This window comes from Rissa tridactyla, chromosome 3, assembly GCF_028500815.1.
Source record: "Rissa tridactyla isolate bRisTri1 chromosome 3, bRisTri1.patW.cur.20221130, whole genome shotgun sequence".
In the NCBI taxonomy this organism is placed as follows: domain Eukaryota; kingdom Metazoa; phylum Chordata; class Aves; order Charadriiformes; family Laridae; genus Rissa; species Rissa tridactyla.
In genome coordinates this window covers 91,366,644-91,387,987 of record NC_071468.1, presented here as the reverse complement: position 1 = coordinate 91,387,987, position 21,344 = coordinate 91,366,644, and the positions used below count along the sequence as shown (strand labels likewise).

Genomic DNA, 21,344 nt, shown 5'->3' with positions numbered 1-21,344 from the left:
AGTCTGTTCATTACTTTTCACCTTGCCAGTATTGTCCTAACAATAGGGTAGACCTATTTCTACTTGCGGGTAGAAAAAAAAACAGGTTTCATATTAATCAAAGTTTCTTGCCTTTCTTTGATTGGTATTGAAATATCACAGAAAGAAGGAGAGAAAGTTGTTGGTATTATTCCAAGAGTAAGAATATAGAATATTTTAGCATTCTGTTGTCACTTTGCTTTGGAGCTACATGAAAAGACAAAGGGTCTTACAAAGCATTGATGAAGTGATAGATTCATGGATTGAAGCACCTGTCCTCTTAAGACAAATTCCTTAGCTGTTACCAGCTCATCAAATCAACAATCATATTGTTTCTTGGCAGCCTCTGGTAAAGAGATCTGAAAAGCCTGCAGCTGTTATTCCAACCTAAGAAGACATAAATGCATACTCTACCCTTTTTTGCCAAGCGTGTATTTTAGGAATGATAATTTAGAGGATAGATGTTTATTGCCTTGGTTGCTTTAGGCTGATACTCTTGAATGGTTCCAAATCAGTTATCCAGAGTATATTTTTAGCAAAACTTTTTTTGAGTATGTATGTTCTCTTCCTTAGCTTCACCTTCAGTCTTGGTTCATATTATTCCTTAATGCAGTCGATAGGAATTTACTGAACTGCTTGCTCCTCTAATTAAAAAAAAAAAAAAAATCAGATTCTCCCCCCCGGTTTGTTGTTTGGTGGTTTGTTGTTTGGTGGTTTGTTGTGTTTTTTTAGAATTAGTTTATTCTTCCTTTTGTAGGTCATTTACAGTAGAACTTCATCTGCCACGCCCTGAAGTCCTGTCCTGTGTTCTTAGCCTCCACGGTAGCATATGGCTGCCAAACCCTCCACCATAGTGTGTCTCTGTGTTTAGGGAAATGCTGAACTCTGAGTCAGAATGTGATTAACATGAATGTCTGATTTTTAACTCTGTCCTAAGGCTGTGTTTGACTTTTGAGGATACTGTCCCCTAAATTCTGCTTCCTGTGTCAAGACGTTTGAAGCAACTTGTATCTCTAGGGAATAAGAACCAGAGACAAAAAGATTTTTGTATCTCCTGCTTCACTCCTTAACTTAGTGTGTTTCTTGAGGCATTTAGTTGTATGTGTGGAAAAAGAGTGATTTTCTTTGTAGATTAGTATGAATGAAGACAATTCAGTCTCCTTTCTTCTTGCTTCAAGCTCAGACTTGCTGCAGAAGCATATAGATTGGGAGCCAACCAGCTCATCAGCTGGAGTAAAACTAATTAGAAATAACACACGACTCCTGTTTACCAGCAGCCTTGTTCTGGGTCACAGAATTCTACCACCTCTTCCCTTTCCACTTCCCTGTGAGTCATGGCTTGGGTGTTTCTTGTCCCAGCACTTCCTCGATCAGATGAGTCCTGCTTTGATGAGAGCAGAAGAGTGATAGCCAGTCAAAATCTTTTCTGCATAATTTGATTTCAAACCTCCTGAAAGGGCAAACTCTACACCATGACTTAAATAACAACTTGTGATGTTTCCTCTGCCTGCTTACATTAAAAGGAGCAGTGGGATAACATAATTGATAATAGATTATTTTTTTAGCCTTGTTTTCAAAGAGGAACCAATCAGATTAATTCAGAAAGATGAGACCAAAACATATGCCGATTCCTCAGAGAATATGTTATCTGCAGCCTCATAAAGGAATCTTCCTTGTTAGTGGAGGGAGCAGCAGTCCAAATCAGAATGAATAATAATGATAAAAACAAATTAGTCTATTAGGAGAAATTACTTCTCTTCCTGGAAAGAAGATGAAACAGTGTGAAATGTTTACAACTGCCCTGAATAGCACTTAGCAAAGATTTTAGTTCCTATGGTATGGTAGTAAGGTAGAGGAATACAGACTAGAATTTCCAAGTTATCATGGTATGCTTATTTAAAAACTATTTCTTCAGGTCAGTATGTTCGAGTGAGCTGCTGTTATAGGTTGCTGTGTCCTGTCACCACTTTTTCCCCCCTGGTATTTGGCAGGAAGCAAGGAATGCAAAAGAACGACAGTTGCAGAGGAATTGTCAGCCTCTGAGGGGTATCTTTGGCTTCTTTTTTTTTCTAGTGTCCTTTTTCCAAGGTGAGAGGATTCCCCATTGGGCAGCAGTCAACACTTAGTTTGATGTCACCATGGAAAACAGATCTGATTATTTTTGTCTGGTGCTTAGGGATGTGATGTTTTTGCATGAAGAGATTCTTCCTCCCTCCGTCTGTGTTGTTCCCCCCACCCCACCCCAAAAAGGTGGCTTTCTCTCCATACAGATCCATAAGGACAGCCCAGTCTAAGTTAAGTGTCATCTCAGCATTTTCTCTAAGGCATGATGGTGTCACACAGACAGTAATTCAAAAATGAACTGTCATTTGACATCTTAAGTGTACTAGTATACTCCCATGCTTCTACCAGCGGTACTAATGCAAGTAGGCAGCATTGCATGTCTCACAACCTAGAAAGTATTTTATTTGTTTAGGAAGGGAGCAGGGAATTGAGAACAAATACGTGAGATGACAAAAATGGAGTTAAAATGTGTTTAGCACAGATTTATGGGAATATGGCTCTTGGAATATGATGATGAGATAAATCTGTTCCCCATAATTGTAGTGACACAATGGGGAACTTTATGAAAGCTGAGGCCTTTTCAGGATAATTAAATAAGTTAATTTGCAATCTGGAAAAAGCACCAGCTGGAGTGTAATGATTCATTGAAATCTCAGAGTACTGTGCCTTCCATGGATAACAGGCCTGTTTTGGTTGTGGAAACTTTCTCCCTTTGAAAGCAGATGCTGTCTGTCTTATAAGATGGCCTTGCTACAGCTGTTCTAAGGACATTTTTTGGGGCAAAGGAACCCAAGAAGCATCCTTTTCTTTCCAGGTTACTGTATAAGGAACCTCTTCAGAGGCAAAACCAACCCAGTTGTCCCAGCAAGAGGAAGGGTTTGTTATTCTTTTATAAATTCCCTGTATAAATCAAGTTCCTGAGAAGATGCATAGTAGTTTTAAGGAATAAGGTTCATAAAGGCAGATGGGATTCGTAATTCAGTGTAGATTCATTTTCTTTCTTCTGGGTAACAGAATGATAGTTTTGGGGAAAGCTAAATGTATATGGTGAAAACTAGTTAAGAAGTGTGGCCATGGCAATTAGGATCTTCTTGCCTGTAAGTCTACTGTGGGGAGCTAAGGATCAGTCAAATTTTTCTCTGAAATATACAATCACAGAATGGTTGAGGTTGGAAGGGACCACTGGAGGTCATCTTTTCCAACCCCCTTGTCAAGCAGGCCACCTAGAGCCAGTTGTGCAGGACCATGTCCAGACAGCTTCTGCGTATCTCTAAGAATAGAAATTCCGCAACCTCTTTGGGAGCCTTAACCTAACTCAAGCTTAGATTTGAGTTTCTCAATCAGATCTTTGTTTGTGGGCTGCTGGGTATATAAACACAAAAGTCAAACATTTTTACCATGTTGTATTCAAAAAAAGAGATGTTTTTAGGAATGCACACTCTAGCTGATTTCTTAGGGAGTCCATCTCATTTCAGTCTTCAGCTCATTACAGTTGCACCCAGATCACTGCTGGCTGTAGTGACTGATACTTCTTGTTTCTTAGCAAAGCTCAGTTTGTTTGACAATGCAAAATTTTTTAATAAGCTGTAGTACTTCCAGTTCAGTAGTAGCAGTTCAGACAGGCAGTCTTCACAGGTAACATTAATTCACTTAATATCTTGAAATATCCCCCATCTAGCTTAGAACTCAAATTTCAGTCATCTCATTGAGATGGTCAATATTGTAAAGCATATGTTAGATCTTTTGTCATGAAAGCTGCTTGATGAGCATTAACTGACTCAGATATGTATGTTCACTACCTGATTATCAATCTTTCAATATCTTTGCTGCAAGTATTCTTTGTTTGACTTGAAGTACAAAAGATTTGTGGTGTCTTCTACAGAAATCCCCTAAAAATGAATGTTTATATCCTCAAAATCCTTCTTGGTTCTTACTGAATTCTAAACACTTAGACGCTTTATGTAAGCAAAATCCCTTGCAAATTGAAGTATATGCTTCTAAACCTTCTGAGAAACATTTAAATCCTGGCATTGAACAATTAATTTGAGAATTTTACATACTCTGTCCTGTATTCATTTCTGTGACGTTATTCCTAAATGGGACAAAGTATGTCAGCATGGAATACCTTAGCTTTAGACTAGCTTTTTTTCTTTTCCAAGCTGGTTGCAAAAAAAAAAAAAAAAAAAAAAAAAAAAAAAAAACAAACCCAAAAAACATGGAAACGCAGAAGCAAAAGAGGGACATTGAGGTGTTGGAGCGTGTCCAGAGAAGGGCTACAAAGCCGGTGAGGGGTCTGGAGGACAAACCTTATGAGGAACGACTGAGGGAGCTGGGGTTGTTTAGCCTGGAGAAGAGGAGGCTGAGGGGAGACCTTATCACCCTCTACAACTACCTGAAAGGAGGTTGTAGAGAGATGGGGGCTGACCTCTTCTCCCTGGTGACAAGTGATAGGACGAGAGGAAACGGGCTCAAGTTACGTCAGGGGAGGTTTAGATTGGATATTAGGAAACATTTTTTCACTGAAAGGGTTATTAAACATTGGAATAGGCTGCCCAGGGAGGTGGTGGATTCACCATCCCTGGAGGTGTTTAAAAAAAGGGTAGATGGGGCACTTAGGGACATGGTTTAGAAGTGGCTCTTGTCAGGGTAGGCTAAAGGTTGGACTCGATGATCTTAAAGGTCCCTTCCAACCTCAACAATTCTATGATTCTATGATTCTAAAACGTGGAATACACAGTTTCAGAAATGTCTTCATTTGGAGATTCCTGGAAGCTTTTTATTATTTCAAAATTAATATGAAGCTATGTGAAACAGTATTTCTTTGCTTTGATATTGTCCTGGTTCCGGTGGGGATAGGGTTAACTTTTCCTGGTATTCCATGCCATGTGAGCCACGCCCACCCTGAGCTGCCGGGGGAGGGGGCAGGAAGTTGCTGCTTAAAAGCGGGCTGGGGCGGCCCGGGGCCGGCGGTGAGCGGCGGGGGAGCAGCGGTTCCGTAATCGCGTTTGTATATTCCCCTATCCGTGTTGTTGTTGTTGTTGTTGTTGTTGTTGTTGTTGTTGTTGTTGTTGTTGTTGTTGTTGTTGTTGTTGTTGTTGTTGTTGTTGTTGTTGTTGTTGTTGTTGTTGTTGTTGTTGTTGTTGTTGTTGTTGTTGTTGTTTGCCTGTTCCCTTTGCTGTTCTGTTAAACTGCCTTTGTCTCAACCCAAGAGTCTTGCCTTTTCTTACGATTCTTCCTGTATTTGGAAGGCACGAGCGAGCGGCACGTGGTTCTTTGTTGCCGTCTGAGGCTAAACCACGACAGTCCTTTTTGGCGCCCAACGTGGGGCCCGAAGGGTTGAGATAACGACAGAATCCAACTAGAACGTGGAAAAAAACGGTTTTGGTTTTTTTTTGTATGCATTTATTTTATTAGGTAAGTAGTCACTGGTCATCATGTTGCTTGGTTTGTTCTCATGGCTGTGTTACATAAATTCCTATATGGCTTATGTACTCCCTGCGATGCTGTTTACCATGTCTGGAAAAGGGATGAGGATTATCATTCTGCTGTCCTGTGCGATATCTGTTTATGATATGATAACATCACTGTTCAGACGGCTATTTTGGGGTGTTTATGTGGTTTTGCTGTCCTGTCCGTGCATTGGACACCGTCTCTCAGAATTTGTTAATAATTTCCCCAGCCCTTTTGCCTCCCTTTTCTCCTTCGGGTCAGGTATGACAGCTTTTGAGAATTTTGAATATCCTTGGGATACTCAAACTAGCGTGTTCCTAGTGCTATGTCTCCTGAATACGTTCCAGGTCTTGTTTAGAGTTAAGCGACTATTTAAGACTACCACCCGGAGATCTGCTCCGAGGCTGGATAGTCAGGGGTGGCATGGCATGTGGGAGAGCATGGGCAGGTACCTAGAGAACTACTCACCTCCAATGGTCTGGGACTTCACCCCTGAACAATTACAGGACCCTGATAAAGTGGTAGAATATTTGAAGGGAAAATGCTGTGGCTATTCTAGAGAGGCACAACTCACCGCGCTGTGCTGGGCCCTGGCCAGTATCTACGAGGCACTGCTCAGAACTATGCAGCACCCTCAAGGGGAAGAGATGGAAACCAGACCTGCGGCCCCTGCGGCGGCCCCTGCGGCTGCTGCAGCCCCTGCGGCGGCCCCTGCGGCTGCTGCAGCCCCTGCGGCGGCCCCTGCGGCTGCTGCAGCCCCTGCGGCGGCCCCTGCGGCTGCTGCAGCCCCTGCGGCTACTGCAATCCTTGCGACGGACACTGCGGCTACTGCAATCCTTGCGACGGACACTGCGGCTACTGCAACCCCTGTGGTAGCCACTGCGGCTACTGCAACCCCTGTGGTAGCCACTGCCACTGAACCAGGGAACCAACCCATGCCAGTATCAGTTGCCCCCATACAGAAGAAGTACACAAAGAAATCAGTTTGCTTAGTAAGAGATGATGATGAACCAGGGCCATCACGAGAGCAGGAGGAAGAGGCAGAACCAGAGATAATTACTCGATCCCTATCCTTGAGTGAGCTGCGGGATATGCGAAAAGATTTTAGCCGACTTTCAGGCGAGCACATTGTCACCTGGCTGCTCCGGTGCTGGGATAATGGGGCCAGTAGCCTGGAATTAGAGGGTAGGGAGGCCAGGCAGCTGGGATCCCTGTCTAGGGAAGGCGGCATTGACAAGGCGATCGGGAAAAAGACCCAAGCCCTCAGCCTCTGGAAACGACTCCTGTTAGGCGTGAGGGAGAGGTACCCCTTCAGCGAGGATGTTGTATGTCAGCCAAGCAAGTGGACTACCATGGAAAGAGGTATCCAGTACCTGAGAGAATTAGCCGTGCGGGAGATGATTTATTATGACTTGGACAATGCAGACTTACCCACAGACCCTGATGAGGTGCGATGCACAAGGCCCATGTGGCGGAAGTTTGTACGGAGCGCACCATCATCATATGCCAACTCCCTGGCAGTAATGGAATGGAAAGGTGAAGAGGGACCAACGGTGGATGAGGTAGCTGGCCGGCTCCGGCGATATGAAGAAAGTCTCTCTTCCCCCCTTGTCTCAGCTGTGGAGAAACTGTCGCGGAAGGTCCAGCAACTTGAAGAGAATATGTCCTACTCCCCACCTGCACGGGCCAGCATCTCAGCTATTAGAAGCAGGCATTTCCCCACTCAAGAGAGAGAGTACAGAGGGTACACACCACGAGGCACCCTGTGGTTCTACCTGCGGGACCACGGAGAGGACATGAGGAAGTGGGATGGACAACCTACTTCGATCCTGCGGACACGGGTACAGGAGTTGCAAGGAAGGACAACCACAAAAGGGGATCCCTCCAGGAAAAGTGCCGCCCCAGTTTCCAGTGGGCCGTTCCCCAGACAAAGCAGAAGGCCTGATCTTGCTTCTGATCCTCTTGAAGGAACTTCCAAGTCATTTATGCAAGAAGTGAGTAATGGATACTATAACCAGTATTAGGGGGGCCCTGCCTCCGGCCAGGTGGAGGAAAGGGACAACCGGGTTTATTGGACGGTGTGGATTTGATGGCCTGGCACATCAGACCCACAGGAGTATAAGGCTCTAGTGGACACGGGTGCGCAGTGTACTTTAATACCATCAAGCTATAGAGGGGCAGAACCCATTTGTATTTCTGGGGTGACAGGGGGATCCCAAGAGTTGACTGTACTGGAGGCGGAAGTGAGCCTAACTGGGAATGAGTGGCAAAAGCATCCCATTGTGACTGGCCCAGAGGCTCCATGCATCCTTGGTATAGATTACCTCAGGAGAGGGTATTTTAAGGACCCAAAAGGGTACCGCTGGGCCTTTGGCATAGCTGCTTTGGAGACAGAGGAAGTTAAACAGTTGTCTGCCTTGCCTGGTCTCTCGGAGGATTCTTCTGTTGTGGGGTTGTTGAGGGTCAAAGAACAACAGGTGCCGATTGCTACCACAACGGTGCATCGGCGGCAGTATCGCACTAACCGAGACTCTCTGATTCCCATCCATGAGCTGATTCGTCAACTAGAGGGTCAAGGAGTGATCAGCAAGACTCGCTCCCCCTTTAACAGTCCCATATGGCCGGTGCGAAAATCTAATGGAGAGTGGAGGCTAACTGTAGACTATCGTGGTCTGAATGAAGTCACGCCACCGCTGAGTGCTGCCGTGCCGGACATGCTAGAACTCCAGTACGAACTGGAGTCCAAGGCAGCCAAGTGGTATGCCACGATTGATATAGCGAATGCATTCTTCTCAATCCCTTTGGCAGCAGAGTGCAGGCCACAGTTTGCTTTCACTTGGAGGGGCATCCAATACACCTGGAATCGACTGCCCCAGGGGTGGAAACACAGCCCCACCATTTGCCATGGACTGATTCAGACTGCACTGGAACAGGGTGAAGCTCCAGAACATCTGCAGTACATTGATGACATCATTGTATGGGGAAACACAGCAGAAGAAGTTTTTGAGAAAGGGAGTAAAATAGTCCAAATCCTTCTGAACGCTGGTTTTGCTATAAAGCGAAGTAAGGTCAAGGGACCTGCGCAGGAGATCCAGTTTTTAGGAATAAAATGGCAAGATGGACGCCGTCAGATTCCAATGGATGTGATCAACAAAATAGCAGCTATGTCTCCACCAACTAGTAAAAAGGAAACACAGGCTTTCTTAGGTATTGTGGGTTTTTGGAGAATGCATATCCCAGATTACAGTCAAATTGTAAGCCCTCTGTATCAAGTAACCCGGAAGAAGAATGATTTTAAATGGGGTCCTGAGCAACGACAAGCTTTTGAACAAATCAAACAGGAAATAGTCCATGCAGTGGCCCTGGGGCCAGTCCGGGCAGGACAAGATGTTAAAAATGTGCTCTACACCGCAGCCGGGGAGAACGGCCCTACCTGGAGCCTCTGGCAGAAAGCACCAGGGGAGACTCGAGGTCGACCCCTAGGGTTTTGGAGTCGTGGATACAGAGGATCCGAAGCCCGCTACACTCCAACAGAAAAAGAGATATTGGCAGCATATGAAGGGGTTCGAGCTGCTTCGGAAGTAGTTGGTACAGAAGCACAGCTCCTCTTAGCACCTCGACTGCCGGTGCTGGGTTGGATGTTCAAAGAAAGGGTCCCCACCACACATCATGCAACCGATGCTACATGGAGTAAGTGGATTGCACTGATCACGCAGCGAACTCGAATGGGAAACCCCAGTCGCCCAGGAATTCTGGAAGTGATCATGGACTGGCCAGAAGGCAAGGATTTCGGAATGTCACCAGAGGAAGAGGTGACGCGTGCAGAAGAGGCCCCACCATATAATAAACTGCCAGAAAATGAGAAGAAATATGCCCTGTTCACTGATGGGTCTTGCCGTATTGTGGGAAAGCATCGAAAGTGGAAGGCTGCTGTGTGGAGTCCTACACGACGGGTTGCAGAAGCCAGTGAGGGACAGGGTGAATCGAGCCAGTTTGCAGAGGTGAAGGCTATTCAGCTGGCTTTGGACATTGCTGAGCGAGAAAAATGGCCAGTACTTTATCTCTACACTGACTCATGGATGGTGGCAAATGCTCTGTGGGGGTGGTTACAGCAGTGGAAGCAGGGCAACTGGCAGCGCAGAGGCAAACCCATCTGGGCTGCTGACCTATGGCAAGATATTGCTGCCCGGATAGAGAATCTGGTTGTGAAAGTACGCCATGTAGATGCCCACGTACCAAAGAATCGGGCCACGGAGGAACATCAGAACAACCAGCAGGTGGATCGGGCCGCTAGGATTGAAGTGGCTCAGGTGGATCTGGACTGGCAACATAAGGGTGAATTATTCATAGCTCGGTGGGCCCATGACTCCTCAGGCCATCAAGGGAGAGAAGCGACATATAGATGGGCTCGTGACCGAGGGGTGGACTTGACCATGGACACTATTGCACAGGTCATCCATGAATGTGAGACATGCGCTGCGATCAAACAAGCCAAGCGTTTGAAGCCTCTTTGGTATGGAGGGCGATGGCTGAAATACAAATATGGGGAGGCCTGGCAGATTGATTATATCACACTGCCACAAACCCGTCAAGGCAAGCGCTACGTGCTCACAATGGTGGAAGCAACCACTGGATGGCTGGAAACATACCCTGTGCCCCATGCCACTGCCCGGAACACTATCCTGGGCCTTGAAAAGCAAGTCCTGTGGCGACATGGTACCCCAGAGAGAACTGAGTCGGACAACGGGACTCATTTCCGAAACAGCCTCATAGACACCTGGGCCAAAGAGCATGGTATCGAGTGGGTGTATCACATCCCCTATCACGCCCCAGCCTCTGGGAAGATAGAACGATACAATGGACTGTTAAAAACTACACTGAGAGCAATGGGTGGTGGGACTTTCAAACACTGGGATACGCATTTAGCAAAAGCTACCTGGCTAGTTAACACCAGGGGATCTAACAATCGGGCTGGCCCTGCCCAATCAAAACTTCCACGTACTGTAGAAGGGGATAAAGTCCCCGTAGTGCACATGAAGAATATGCTAGGGAAGACAGTCTGGGTTAGTCCTGCCTCAGGCAAAGGCAAACCCATCCGTGGGATTGCTTTTGCCCAAGGACCTGGGTGCACTTGGTGGGTGATGCGGAAGGATGGGCAAGTCCGATGTGTACCTCATGGAGATCTGATTTTGGGCGAGAATAGCCAATGAATCAGATTGTGTGCTGTTAATTGCTAAGTAACACTGTCACTGTATGTCCTCATTGCTATAATTGCTATCAGTTGTACTACAAGTAAGGCACAGGGATGATGGGATAAGAACTGATCTCAGCAGCCGGCGCCCAGGAGTTTCCTCAAGATCTACATCTTCAGCCCACGGACTGCGTGCATGAGCCACACCAGGTGCACCAGTCACAAGCTCCGAAAAAAAAATACAGCATGCAACAGACCAGCACCACCCAGCATCTCACCTGCCCTGAGAGACTGTTCTAACAGATGGAGCCCAAAGCCGTGGATTAAAAGAACTCAACGGACACTTTGGAGGGATGACCCATAAACTAAGGGCATTATATGTGTGTGTATATATATATATATATATATAACAGGGGAAAGTGGTGGCAATTCATTGGAACCTGCTGGGCATGGCATAGATGGTATGGAATAAGGGGTGGATAATGTCCTGGTTCCGGTGGGGATAGGGTTAACTTTTCCTGGTATTCCATGCCATGTGAGCCACGCCCACCCTGAGCTGCCGGGGGAGGGGGCAGGAAGTTGCTGCTTAAAAGCGGGCTGGGGCGGCCCGGGGCCGGCGGTGAGCGGCGGGGGAGCAGCGGTTCCGTAATCGCGTTTGTATATTCCCCTATCCGTGTTGTTGTTGTTTGCCTGTTCCCTTTGCTGTTCTGTTAAACTGCCTTTGTCTCAACCCAAGAGTCTTGCCTTTTCTTACGATTCTTCCTGTATTTGGAAGGCACGAGCGAGCGGCACGTGGTTCTTTGTTGCCGTCTGAGGCTAAACCACGACAGATATATACAGAAGTTTGGCTTGGTTCCAGATCAGAACAATGATGGGGTTCATGAGGGAGGAGGGAGAGATGTTTTTTCTCAACCAGCCAGCTTGGTTAGTAATGAAAACAGCAGAATAGAGACAGGCTTACGCATGAACAAAATGTGAAGAAAACACTTAATATGTGTGAGGAGACTTTTTTTTTTTTTTTAAAAGAAGAGAATAAACTTAATTCATCATTCTTGGAAAGTGCACTTGTAACAAACCAATCAATGAAGACAAAATGAAGAATAACAGAGTCCTGAAAAACTAAGAAGTGGAGAAGTGAAGACAATAGGGGGAAATATGAATAGTTTCACATATGGTTTCATTTACTTTTAGAAGTTATTGTCTGAACACCTACTTGGAAAGCAGAGTGCAGTATCATCAAAGAGGTTTCTAAGATTGTCTCTTTTTGTTTTAATTGTCTTTTTTTTTTTTTTTGTTAGAAGTAGAACTGAGCCTCTCAATTGTAACTGAGTTTTAAGAGCGCTTTACATGTCTAATGTAATTGGTTTTGATTTTCAAGTGATAATCATAGTTTGAATTGGAAGGGACTTTTAAAGGTCATCTAGTCCAAACCCCTCTGCAATGAGCAGGGACATCTTCAACTAGATCAGGTTGCTCAGAGCCCCATCGAGCCTGACCTTGAATGTATCCAGGGATGACATATCTACCACCTCTCTGGGCAACCTGTTCCAGTGTTTTACCACCCTCATAATAAAAAATTTCTTCTTTATCTATTTAGTCCGAATCTTCCCTCTTTTAGTTTAAAACCATTACCCCTTGTCCTATCGCAACAGGTGTCTGAGAAAGTGTCTTCTACCACCCCTGCTCCTGCTACATGGATGTTACAAATGCTGCCTCTCTTACTCCACGTTGGGTAGGACCACGAGCTGGGTCGTTCCCTTGTCTCTTCATAGCTCTGACACAACAGGTGTTTTCCTGGCCTGATGAAGCAACAGGCTCCTCCTCCTCCCTTTCTTGTTGGTAAACTGAGTCTTGGTGTCTGTTTTAAGGTGGCTATTCAGAAGAGACAGAATTCACGTGAGAGATGGAGTGGACTTTGGTGTTTGCCAGACTCTGCTTCCTCAGGACTAGCTGAAGACTCTACACAATCGTGAGACTGATTTGCATCTCACTCCCCTGATAAAAGCCTCTGTATTCTGTGGTCCCACAGCAGTATGTATATCCGAGTTCTTATGCTTCACAGAAGTGCTTACAAACCTTCCTTACATACTATACACAGTATGCAAGTCACTGCCTTGACCCTTGAACGACTGGTGGCTTTCAGGCCAAACACTCTCTGCAGTGGTGGGTATGTGTAGAGGGATGTCAGTTCTTCAGCCTTTGCACCCCAAGGCTGTTCTTGTAACCTTCCTTGCTTTGTTTGGGCAGTACACAATTCTGATTTTGAGCTCAGGATCTTAATTTAGTAAGGAGCTTAGGTCCTAAAGAGTTTAAAGATGTCCTGAATCTGATGTGACATGTTTAAGGAGACTGTAAAATTGCTCATAACTAGGTATTTCATTACCTATATAAAGGCATTGTAAAATTTTGTGGTTAATTTATCATCTGCACTAAACTTTCATATTTCTTATTCTGGTGTATTTACTGTCAAATGTTCTTGAAATTATTGTTTAAAGGTTATTTTTAGTGTGAGGCAGGCATAATAGGCTTAGTGCTGTTCCCCCTTTTGTTTTTTTTCACTTGATAACCACATGGTGTGAACATCAAGACTGCTTTGTCATTTAAATAGTAGGTAAGTACAAAGGGATTTGTTTACCTTTTTTCAAGAAGTAAATGATAAACTGTTTCTAGATATTTTTAGAGAAATAATGAGTATTTCCTGGTGGGTGATTTATTTTTTAAAAAGGTAACTTCTACTTCCTCCCCAAATTACTAGAACATATAAATTACAAAGCGTTTTGTCATTTTGTGTTATTCGTTGAACTGGAAATGTGCTGCTATTGGGGACTTACTATAACAGGGTTTTATGGAAGTTCATCATGGGACGGGAGTTTGATATCTCAGTGAGTAGGAACCTAAGTATAAATTCAACACTGTCTCCTACTGGTAGGAGTATTTCGTTGAATATGCTGCCTCTTTTATTTGGGGGCAGTCTAAAGTTTGGTTCCAGTGGATATTTCTGTATTGTTCTTTCCTTCCCCTTTTCTTTTCTTCTTTCTTTCACGTCTTCCCCCCCCCCCCAAGAGAATCAGCAAACATACATATGGGTTTTTTTTGCACCTAGTTCTTGCTTTGCTTCTTTTTACTCTTGGCATTACATCCTCGAAAGCAATTTTCATGTTGCTCCATGGGATTAAGAACAGGACCAAAATATCCACATAGTGAAACTCACAGTAGATGGATTCCCTGGAAGGGCTTATTTTGCTTAAACAGCACCAGAAAAAAACTCTCACTTTTTTTCTTCTGGAATGTCTTTTGCTCAAAACCCTAGGGAGAGAACATGTGAAAGATCAATGCCTGTTTTTGTCAGTCAGACTATGGGAAGTGCACTTTGCTTCTTTGCCTGCTTTCCAATTTTGGGTATGCAGGGCATTTGAGGACAGTGTTAATATATAAAACGCTAGGCTGGCCTTGCAAGCCCCGCTTTTCCTACCTCCTGGAAATGTGGGTTGATTCCTGTGCAGTTAGCCCTCTCCTTGTGAATCAGTTGGCACCAATCCTGTTCAATTTTGGGTATGTCTGAAAGTTAAAGGCACGAAACTAAACAATAAATAAATAAATAAGCCAAGTTTCCAGTTTTGATCTCAATAGTGGTACCCTCATTGGATAATCTTGCATGTCTTCAGAGATTGAAGTAATGGTCAGAATTCAATTTTAAATGATGTATTTAATGAAGTCTGTTTAAACTTTTTTGAGTAGTGTTTCCTTAGTGTACAGAACACTGTAGATTGGTACTTAGTGATGTCTTCTCTGTTAAAAATGCTTTTTTTAACTTGCCATGAAATAGAATGTTTATTTCCTGTCATGCCAAACCATCTATTAAATCTTTTTATTCATTTAAGAATACAAACACAGAGGAGTATGGTATTGCTTTGGATCTTTGTGGAAAGTGAGAACAGTATATGCATGTTTTTTAAGAGTGAGATGAAAAAAAAGTTTGTGGCTGTGCCACAGTAAGCAGGGCTCAGCCAGGAGGTGGTCAGATGGTGTTCTAGCCTTGCCTTGTGGCACTGAGATGTTCACGTGTGTTGGTCTGCCACTTCACTGCTCTAATATCTCTTGCTTGTTTGGGCTGTAATCTTTTGGCACTGGTATCATGCAGCACAGAGGGAGTCTGTTGTCACCTAGTACAGAGTTTATGCCCTGAGGCACTGACTTAAATGTATCTAATGTGTGAAATAGGATGAAAGAGATTCTACAATGGTGTACGAAAATAACTTAATAGTGTGAATGCAGCGCATACCTTCTGTAATGTATTTTGTGTGTCTTTGAAGATGATGGTATGAGATAGGTGGTGACTGGAGAAATTTTTGTTTCTGAATGCTTTTCTTTGTTAAATAATAAAAATCTCAAGTGTAGTGTTCTGTTCAGCTTTGACTCTGTTAGAATTCCTTACCTGACCCGGGGAGAAAGAGTACGTGTAACGGAGAAGATCTTATTTGATGCAGTTAAAATAACGGACCTTCACTGTCTTTTAAAAGCAGTCTGAGTTATTGAAAATAGAAGTAGTGTAAATGTTTGGGGGGCCAGAAATTTACATGCATTTCCTTCCCTGAGAATCAATGGAAGTACAGATGTCCGCTTAACTTGTTTATTTGATGTCCACTTAAATTATATATGTGAAAACTTAAAACATCAGTAATTTTAAACTCAAAATTACTGTTCTTATTACTGTGAGCATAAAACATCATGTTCACAAATAGACACTACCTTCTAAAAGTTTTAACTTTAATTTAAAAATGCCACCTTCTTCCACAGCTAAATTCTAGTCATGGGAAGTTCTTAGGCAGCAAAGATAACATATGTATTAAATGATTTTTGCATGAAAGCAAAAGGAGAAAGGATTAATATATGCTTTCCATACATGTAATATACGCTTTTCATAAGCATGTATTTAAGTATTACACGAACATAACTTTCATGTTTGTTTCAGGAAAACCAGATGCCTCTGCTGAAACTCTTCTGGATCAGGAATGTATAGACCCTATGAGTTATTCAAGCCAGCTAGAAGACTCTGGATGTGATGTCTCTAATGATTATGCATTTGATTCTTTAGGCATAGCTTCTGACTTTCACGAATCTGAACATAATGTCAACACTTCTAAACGTTGGTTGGAAAGAATTCCTCCATTGAATCTTTGCTGTACTGGCAAGGAGGAATCTCTGACTGTTCCAGTACAATTTTTGCAACATCTGCTTGAAATAAGAAAACTGTCAGAAAGAGGAATTCTTCAAGCAGACTTCACAGAGCTTGAGAATGATTCTTTCACCATATGCAATTCAGTGTCTCAGTTGCTTGATGGACTGACTATTTTTTACAACAGCCCTAAATTTCCAGTTTCGAATTTTCTTAGTGAAGCAGTTTGTGTTTTGATCAGTTTAATAACTGATAGTAAATTATCTAATCATGTTTTGAAGAAGTGTTTCAAGAAGCTGGAAGAATTTAAGAAAAACCTGATTCAGATTATTTTAAGAAACAGCACTGTCAATAGGGTAAGTTTAAAACTTCTTTCATCTTTCCTATACCATTTCAGCATATTGTAATATTCTCCTGGGTTTATGCACTTTTTTAGTATTAGTTTATCTCGCTATATTTTGAAGAGTACTTCTCAGAGATTTTTGTGACACTTCTTTTCTGTGATATGGACAATAAATGCTCTAAAGCATTTGAAAAAGTTCTTGCTCATGCATGCAAGTTGTTCTGGTCTGTTCCTCAGTATAGAACTTTAAAAAACTGTTAAAAAGGCAGATTAAAACAACTTTGCAGAAAATATGATAGAAACCCCCATGTTTCTCTTGCTATATGAAGATATATTGTAGATATTTATGAAGTAATGACTATACAATTTTTTTGTTCTTTCTTGTGCACCTAGATTAAATAGGTTGATTTGCTTCAGAAGATCTCTGTCACTCTCTAGACATTTGCAAATTTGTGTTTCAAAAATAAATCAGCAATGAGTGAAGAATTCAGAAATAGCATGTCCCCGGCACAAACGGCAAATAGGACTGAATTGCATTTTGTCTGTATTCATCATTCTGCATTGTTCCATACATCATCTTGTTAGTTTCCTCATTCAACTGAAATACCCCTAGTCTGTCCTCACAAGACTTCCCATAAATAATGAATTCCATTTTCTGTTTTAGGATTTTTGGGTTTTATTCTGTCTTTTAGAGTAACTTGGAACAGACGTGATGGTGGAATTGTTTGAGACTTAGATATACCAATTTTGTGTCCATGTGTATGTAACTACACTACCGTTATAGTAAATGAAGATCGTATCCCTATAATCCTTGGACCCTAAAGAATGCTGACCAGGTACTAGGTCCCTATTTCAGGATGAGCTCTAAAGTTGCCTTTAGCAAAATGAGAGCCTAGACATCTGTAGACCTGTGGAAAGATGTACCCATTTGTCTTAATTTAAAATGAATCCCATTCACTGTGCATTAAGTATTTACCCCAGAATGTAAATATCAAACAAGTATTATTAACAAACTAAGGGGGTGGGGCAGATATGCCTGATTTTGGTTAGAAAACATTCAGAAGGAAATCTTTTCCAGGACTGGAGCCTTGTGTCTCAAATACCAGGGTGCTTTCTATATCAGTGTCGCCATTGTGTGACTTAAAGACTTAGGTTTTTAATTAGAGGTGTTGCTAGCCAGTATTTTGAAAGATATGAGAATATATACTGTTTGGTAGGAATACAGTCATGCAGGTGTCACTCCTTTTTTTTTTTTTTGTGTGTGTGACTACAGGATACAGAACAAAGAAAACTTGAGCAGGCATTCATTAAGGACTTCATAGTTGATGATGTCCAGTGTTTCTACCTGCTCTCCTCCTCTACCTGAAGTTAATAAATAATTAATGTTAATTGTAGGAGAGCATCCAAGAGGTTATCCAGAGAGGGATTACTTGTTGATTGGAGCAACCTGACAAAGCTTAAGTGAGAGGTGTCACATTTTAAATGACAGAAAATACCCTGGTAGATTAGGGATGTTTCAAGTCTGCAAAGTGCTTTTATAAATCATTCAGGAAAAGTGAAGTATGTCCATATAATTTGTAAGTGGCATCTTTTCTCTGAATAAATTCACTGAAACAGATGGCTTTTTATGAGATGTTTTATATCTTGCTTCCACCAAAATATTGACTTAACAGTCGTTCCTATCAGCAGCCGTTAACTTCAATCAAACAGATTTAAAGAGTTTAAAAATTGTATAAACTAATTATTAAGGGATAATCTTGTTAGTTTCCAGATTTCTAGGGGAAAAAGGGAAGATGTATGTAGTAATTGCAATGTTTATAAAGACTTACTGAAAAATCCTTTTTAGAGGTTTGGTTTTCTTTAAACTGAATGGAAATAAATATGTTGAATTCAGAATTAGCAGTGGAAATTGTATAACTAATTCTTCATGTGCTGTGTACCAGATATCTCCCAGGGACACTTTATGCTTCACTTTTAATCATCACTGTTTACTCAAGTGGTGATTGAAATATCAAGATTATAGGTTTAAAATAAAATTACCATTAATTATAAGGCTGTCATCTGGAAAGAGTGGCAAACTGTATGAATTTTGGTTCCAGGAGGATGCTTAAATCCCTCCAGTATAAAAACATCAGGAATTTTGTTGTATCTAACCTTACTAACTGCCAAAAAGCATTTGTACAGACAGGCACCAATACAGCTATAGTATTTGACGCAAGTTTCCCTTTGCCATCCTCCCCTATAAAACTGTCAGGAGCTGTCAGGGAGGACAAAGGGCTGTGAGAAACACCTTCAAAAGGTGAACAAAGAGAGAAACTCTACTCCTAATGCCTGCCTCATCTTCAAAAGCGATCCCAGTGTTTAATTTGCAGAGCAAATTAAATAATTTAAAAAAACCTTTGAGAATTGGAAAAGAGGATTGTCTCAACGTTGGGTGTAAAGGAAGCAGAATTACTTGCTGTAACTCTTGAGTCCTATTGTTTGAGATGTTTTTAATTATAAAGCACTGGAAGCTATGGGAACCAGCAAAGACGTGTACTCAGAGCTTTTCTGCCTGGATTCAGTTGTCTAAAACTGCACTTTTGATAAAATTTTTGACCTGAAACTCCAAATTGACAGGAGCATCAAAAGGGGGAAAGAATAATCTGTCATTTAAGGTATGAGAGGTAAAATAAAAGGACATATTACTTAAAATATAAACCCATTTAAATCAAAGAACTACAAATAAAGGAAGCTTCTTGAATTTCCCTTTTTAATTTTTCTCCTTTCCTTCCATGTCTGGAGAGCAGCACACGATTGTCATGCACAAAATCTTTTGGAAGAAGCCTGGAAATACCTAGAAGGAGCCTCGAGTCACAGCGGCTAAGGGTGAAGCGTGAATGCTCTGAAGTTAAATCATCTGCTCAAAAGCCTGTCTCTGCACCTTGTGCTGGCGTGGTCTTGCATCCCTGTGTGGCTGCTTGTGAGCTTGTGAGGATCCTGTGTCTCACATTCCTGTATGGCTGCCACAGAAAAGCTCATGAGGATCCTGTGTCTAATTCTGGTACAGATGAGCTGTTGCTCTCGTGTTGTAAAATCTATGGTAGTCGCTGCTGATCTATGGAGCAAGCACAGTGGAGTAGAAACTTTCTCTTCCCCTTCAGAGGGAAGCACAGGACATTTTTTTTCCTTAAGGTACCCATTTGGGATTTGACAACAGCTATCTCTATCCACCTCCACAGGGACATAGTGAATGTGCATCTCTCCTGCTCCTGGATGCATCACTCATTCACTGGCACTGAGACGTACCTGTTCTCTTGAGATTTGTCTGTGTTGTCCAGGGTGTGTTGGAACAAGGGATCATTTCTCCTATATCAGAAAAATTCAACAGTTGGGGGTGCTGGGGATTCCCAGCTCCCCATGCTGTTCAGAATAGCATGTGTGTTTTATGTTCGGTGAAGGTTTTGCACAGCTCATTGCAGTAGGGCACTTCAGAGGGGACACAAAATTTGTTTTACATCGGCAGTGTCCTGAAGCTTCTTGGAAGCCTTCTGTGGTGAACTTGGACTGGCTGTAGTTTCATAGTATATGGAATTAGCTCTAGAAGTCAAGGCCCTACAACAGAAATTAAGGTACTTCATACACGTCTTATTTACATCTCTCTATATATACAGCTTTGTAAAATTTCAAAACAGTTATTGCTAAGGAATTCAGAGTCTCGGTTGTTACTTTGGAGATAGAAGAAAAAGACTCTTATATCTGGCTTCGTTCAGTCCAGTTCAGCTGTATTCAAAGGTGTTGTGGCCAAATACAGTCACAAAGTGCTGCATTACGTAGGATTTATGTGATGCGATCCCTAGTGGTGTCACACTAGTTTATCAGCATTGAAGTTCAGTTCACTGATTGTACTTCTTTTAGGTGCAGCTGATACTGTAATTTGGAGCATGGCTAATGTATCAGTTGTGTGCCAGAAGATCCTGGCCTTCATCCTTCATCTCTGTACAGAGATCTACGTTTGTTTCTTGCACCTCTTGTTTTAAGGAGTTAATCAAAACACGACAACAATCAAAAACAGACGACAATCTTACAGGATTCCTCAGGATTGTAGAGTAAAGTCAAGCTGTGTAGGGCTCTCAGAAGAGACTGTTTTCTGGTGCCTTGTAGCTGTTCAACAAATACCTCATCCATCTGCCCCACCTTAATCACCATCTCTTTCGAACAAGACACAGAAGGAAGAGAGATGTGTTTCAGTGAACTGTGGTTGTTTGCTTCTTCTCATGCTGTGTTTAAAACATCAATACTGACTTCGAAGATGCTGTCAAGAGTCATGAATTGCCTGCTCCATTCAAACAAAGGAAAAAAAAAATTATGTACTACTTCCTTTCTTTTTTTACCCTTGTCCCCTTTGGAAATTAGCTACCCTAGCATTAGGGTAATTGTTTTGAAGTTGTTTTGTGTTAACAGTATCTGAATGGATGCTGAGACATGAACATAGTCTCTAGAAAATTTTATTATACTGCTTGGGACTTTACTGCCTGTTTTCATTTTTCTCTCTTATGTTCCATCAAAACCTCTTTATGTAGACTTTTGCAAATGCTCAAATATTACTGTTGATATATTTAGCAGAAAAGCAAATGCAAGAATTCTTAGTAGTAGTTTAATGCCTTTACCGGATGTTTATGTGAGAAGGGATTCACAATTCTTCATGCAAATAGCAAGTTGAAATGTAGTACAGTGAAAAGCAAAAAGAGAAATGTTTGAATCTCATTGGCAATCATATAATGAAATGTATAGAAGTGTGCTCATGTAACGGAAAAAGTACACATTAATCAGAACCATGGTTTTGAATCTTCTCTTATCTAGGATACAAATTGTATGATTCATTAATGACTGAAAATGCCTGGAAGAGAGTAATCATAAACTTACTCTGATGGTTTTAATACATGCAATAGTATGTATTTAATACATGTTCCAACTAGTTGTGGGTGTCAGTAAATTCCCCCGGCCGTGTACAGTTTGCCACGTCTTTTGTCAGTGACTGCCAGGACAGTACTTAACTCATCAGTTTACAAGAGTCTTGCCTGCTCAAGGACGAATAAGATTTAAAAATAGTTGTTCATGTC

The 21,344-nt window shown here is 42.2% G+C and overlaps 1 protein-coding gene across 1 annotated transcript in view; it reads left to right on the top strand.

Moving 5' to 3' along the window:
- MEI4 (meiotic double-stranded break formation protein 4) overlaps positions 1-21,344 on the top strand; it is a 79,292-nt gene that overhangs the window by 13,168 nt on the left and 44,780 nt on the right. The window contains exon 3 of the mRNA XM_054195953.1: positions 15,696-16,255. Within this exon, the coding sequence (XP_054051928.1) occupies positions 15,696-16,255 (560 nt within the window). The remainder of the gene's footprint in view (positions 1-15,695; positions 16,256-21,344) is intronic.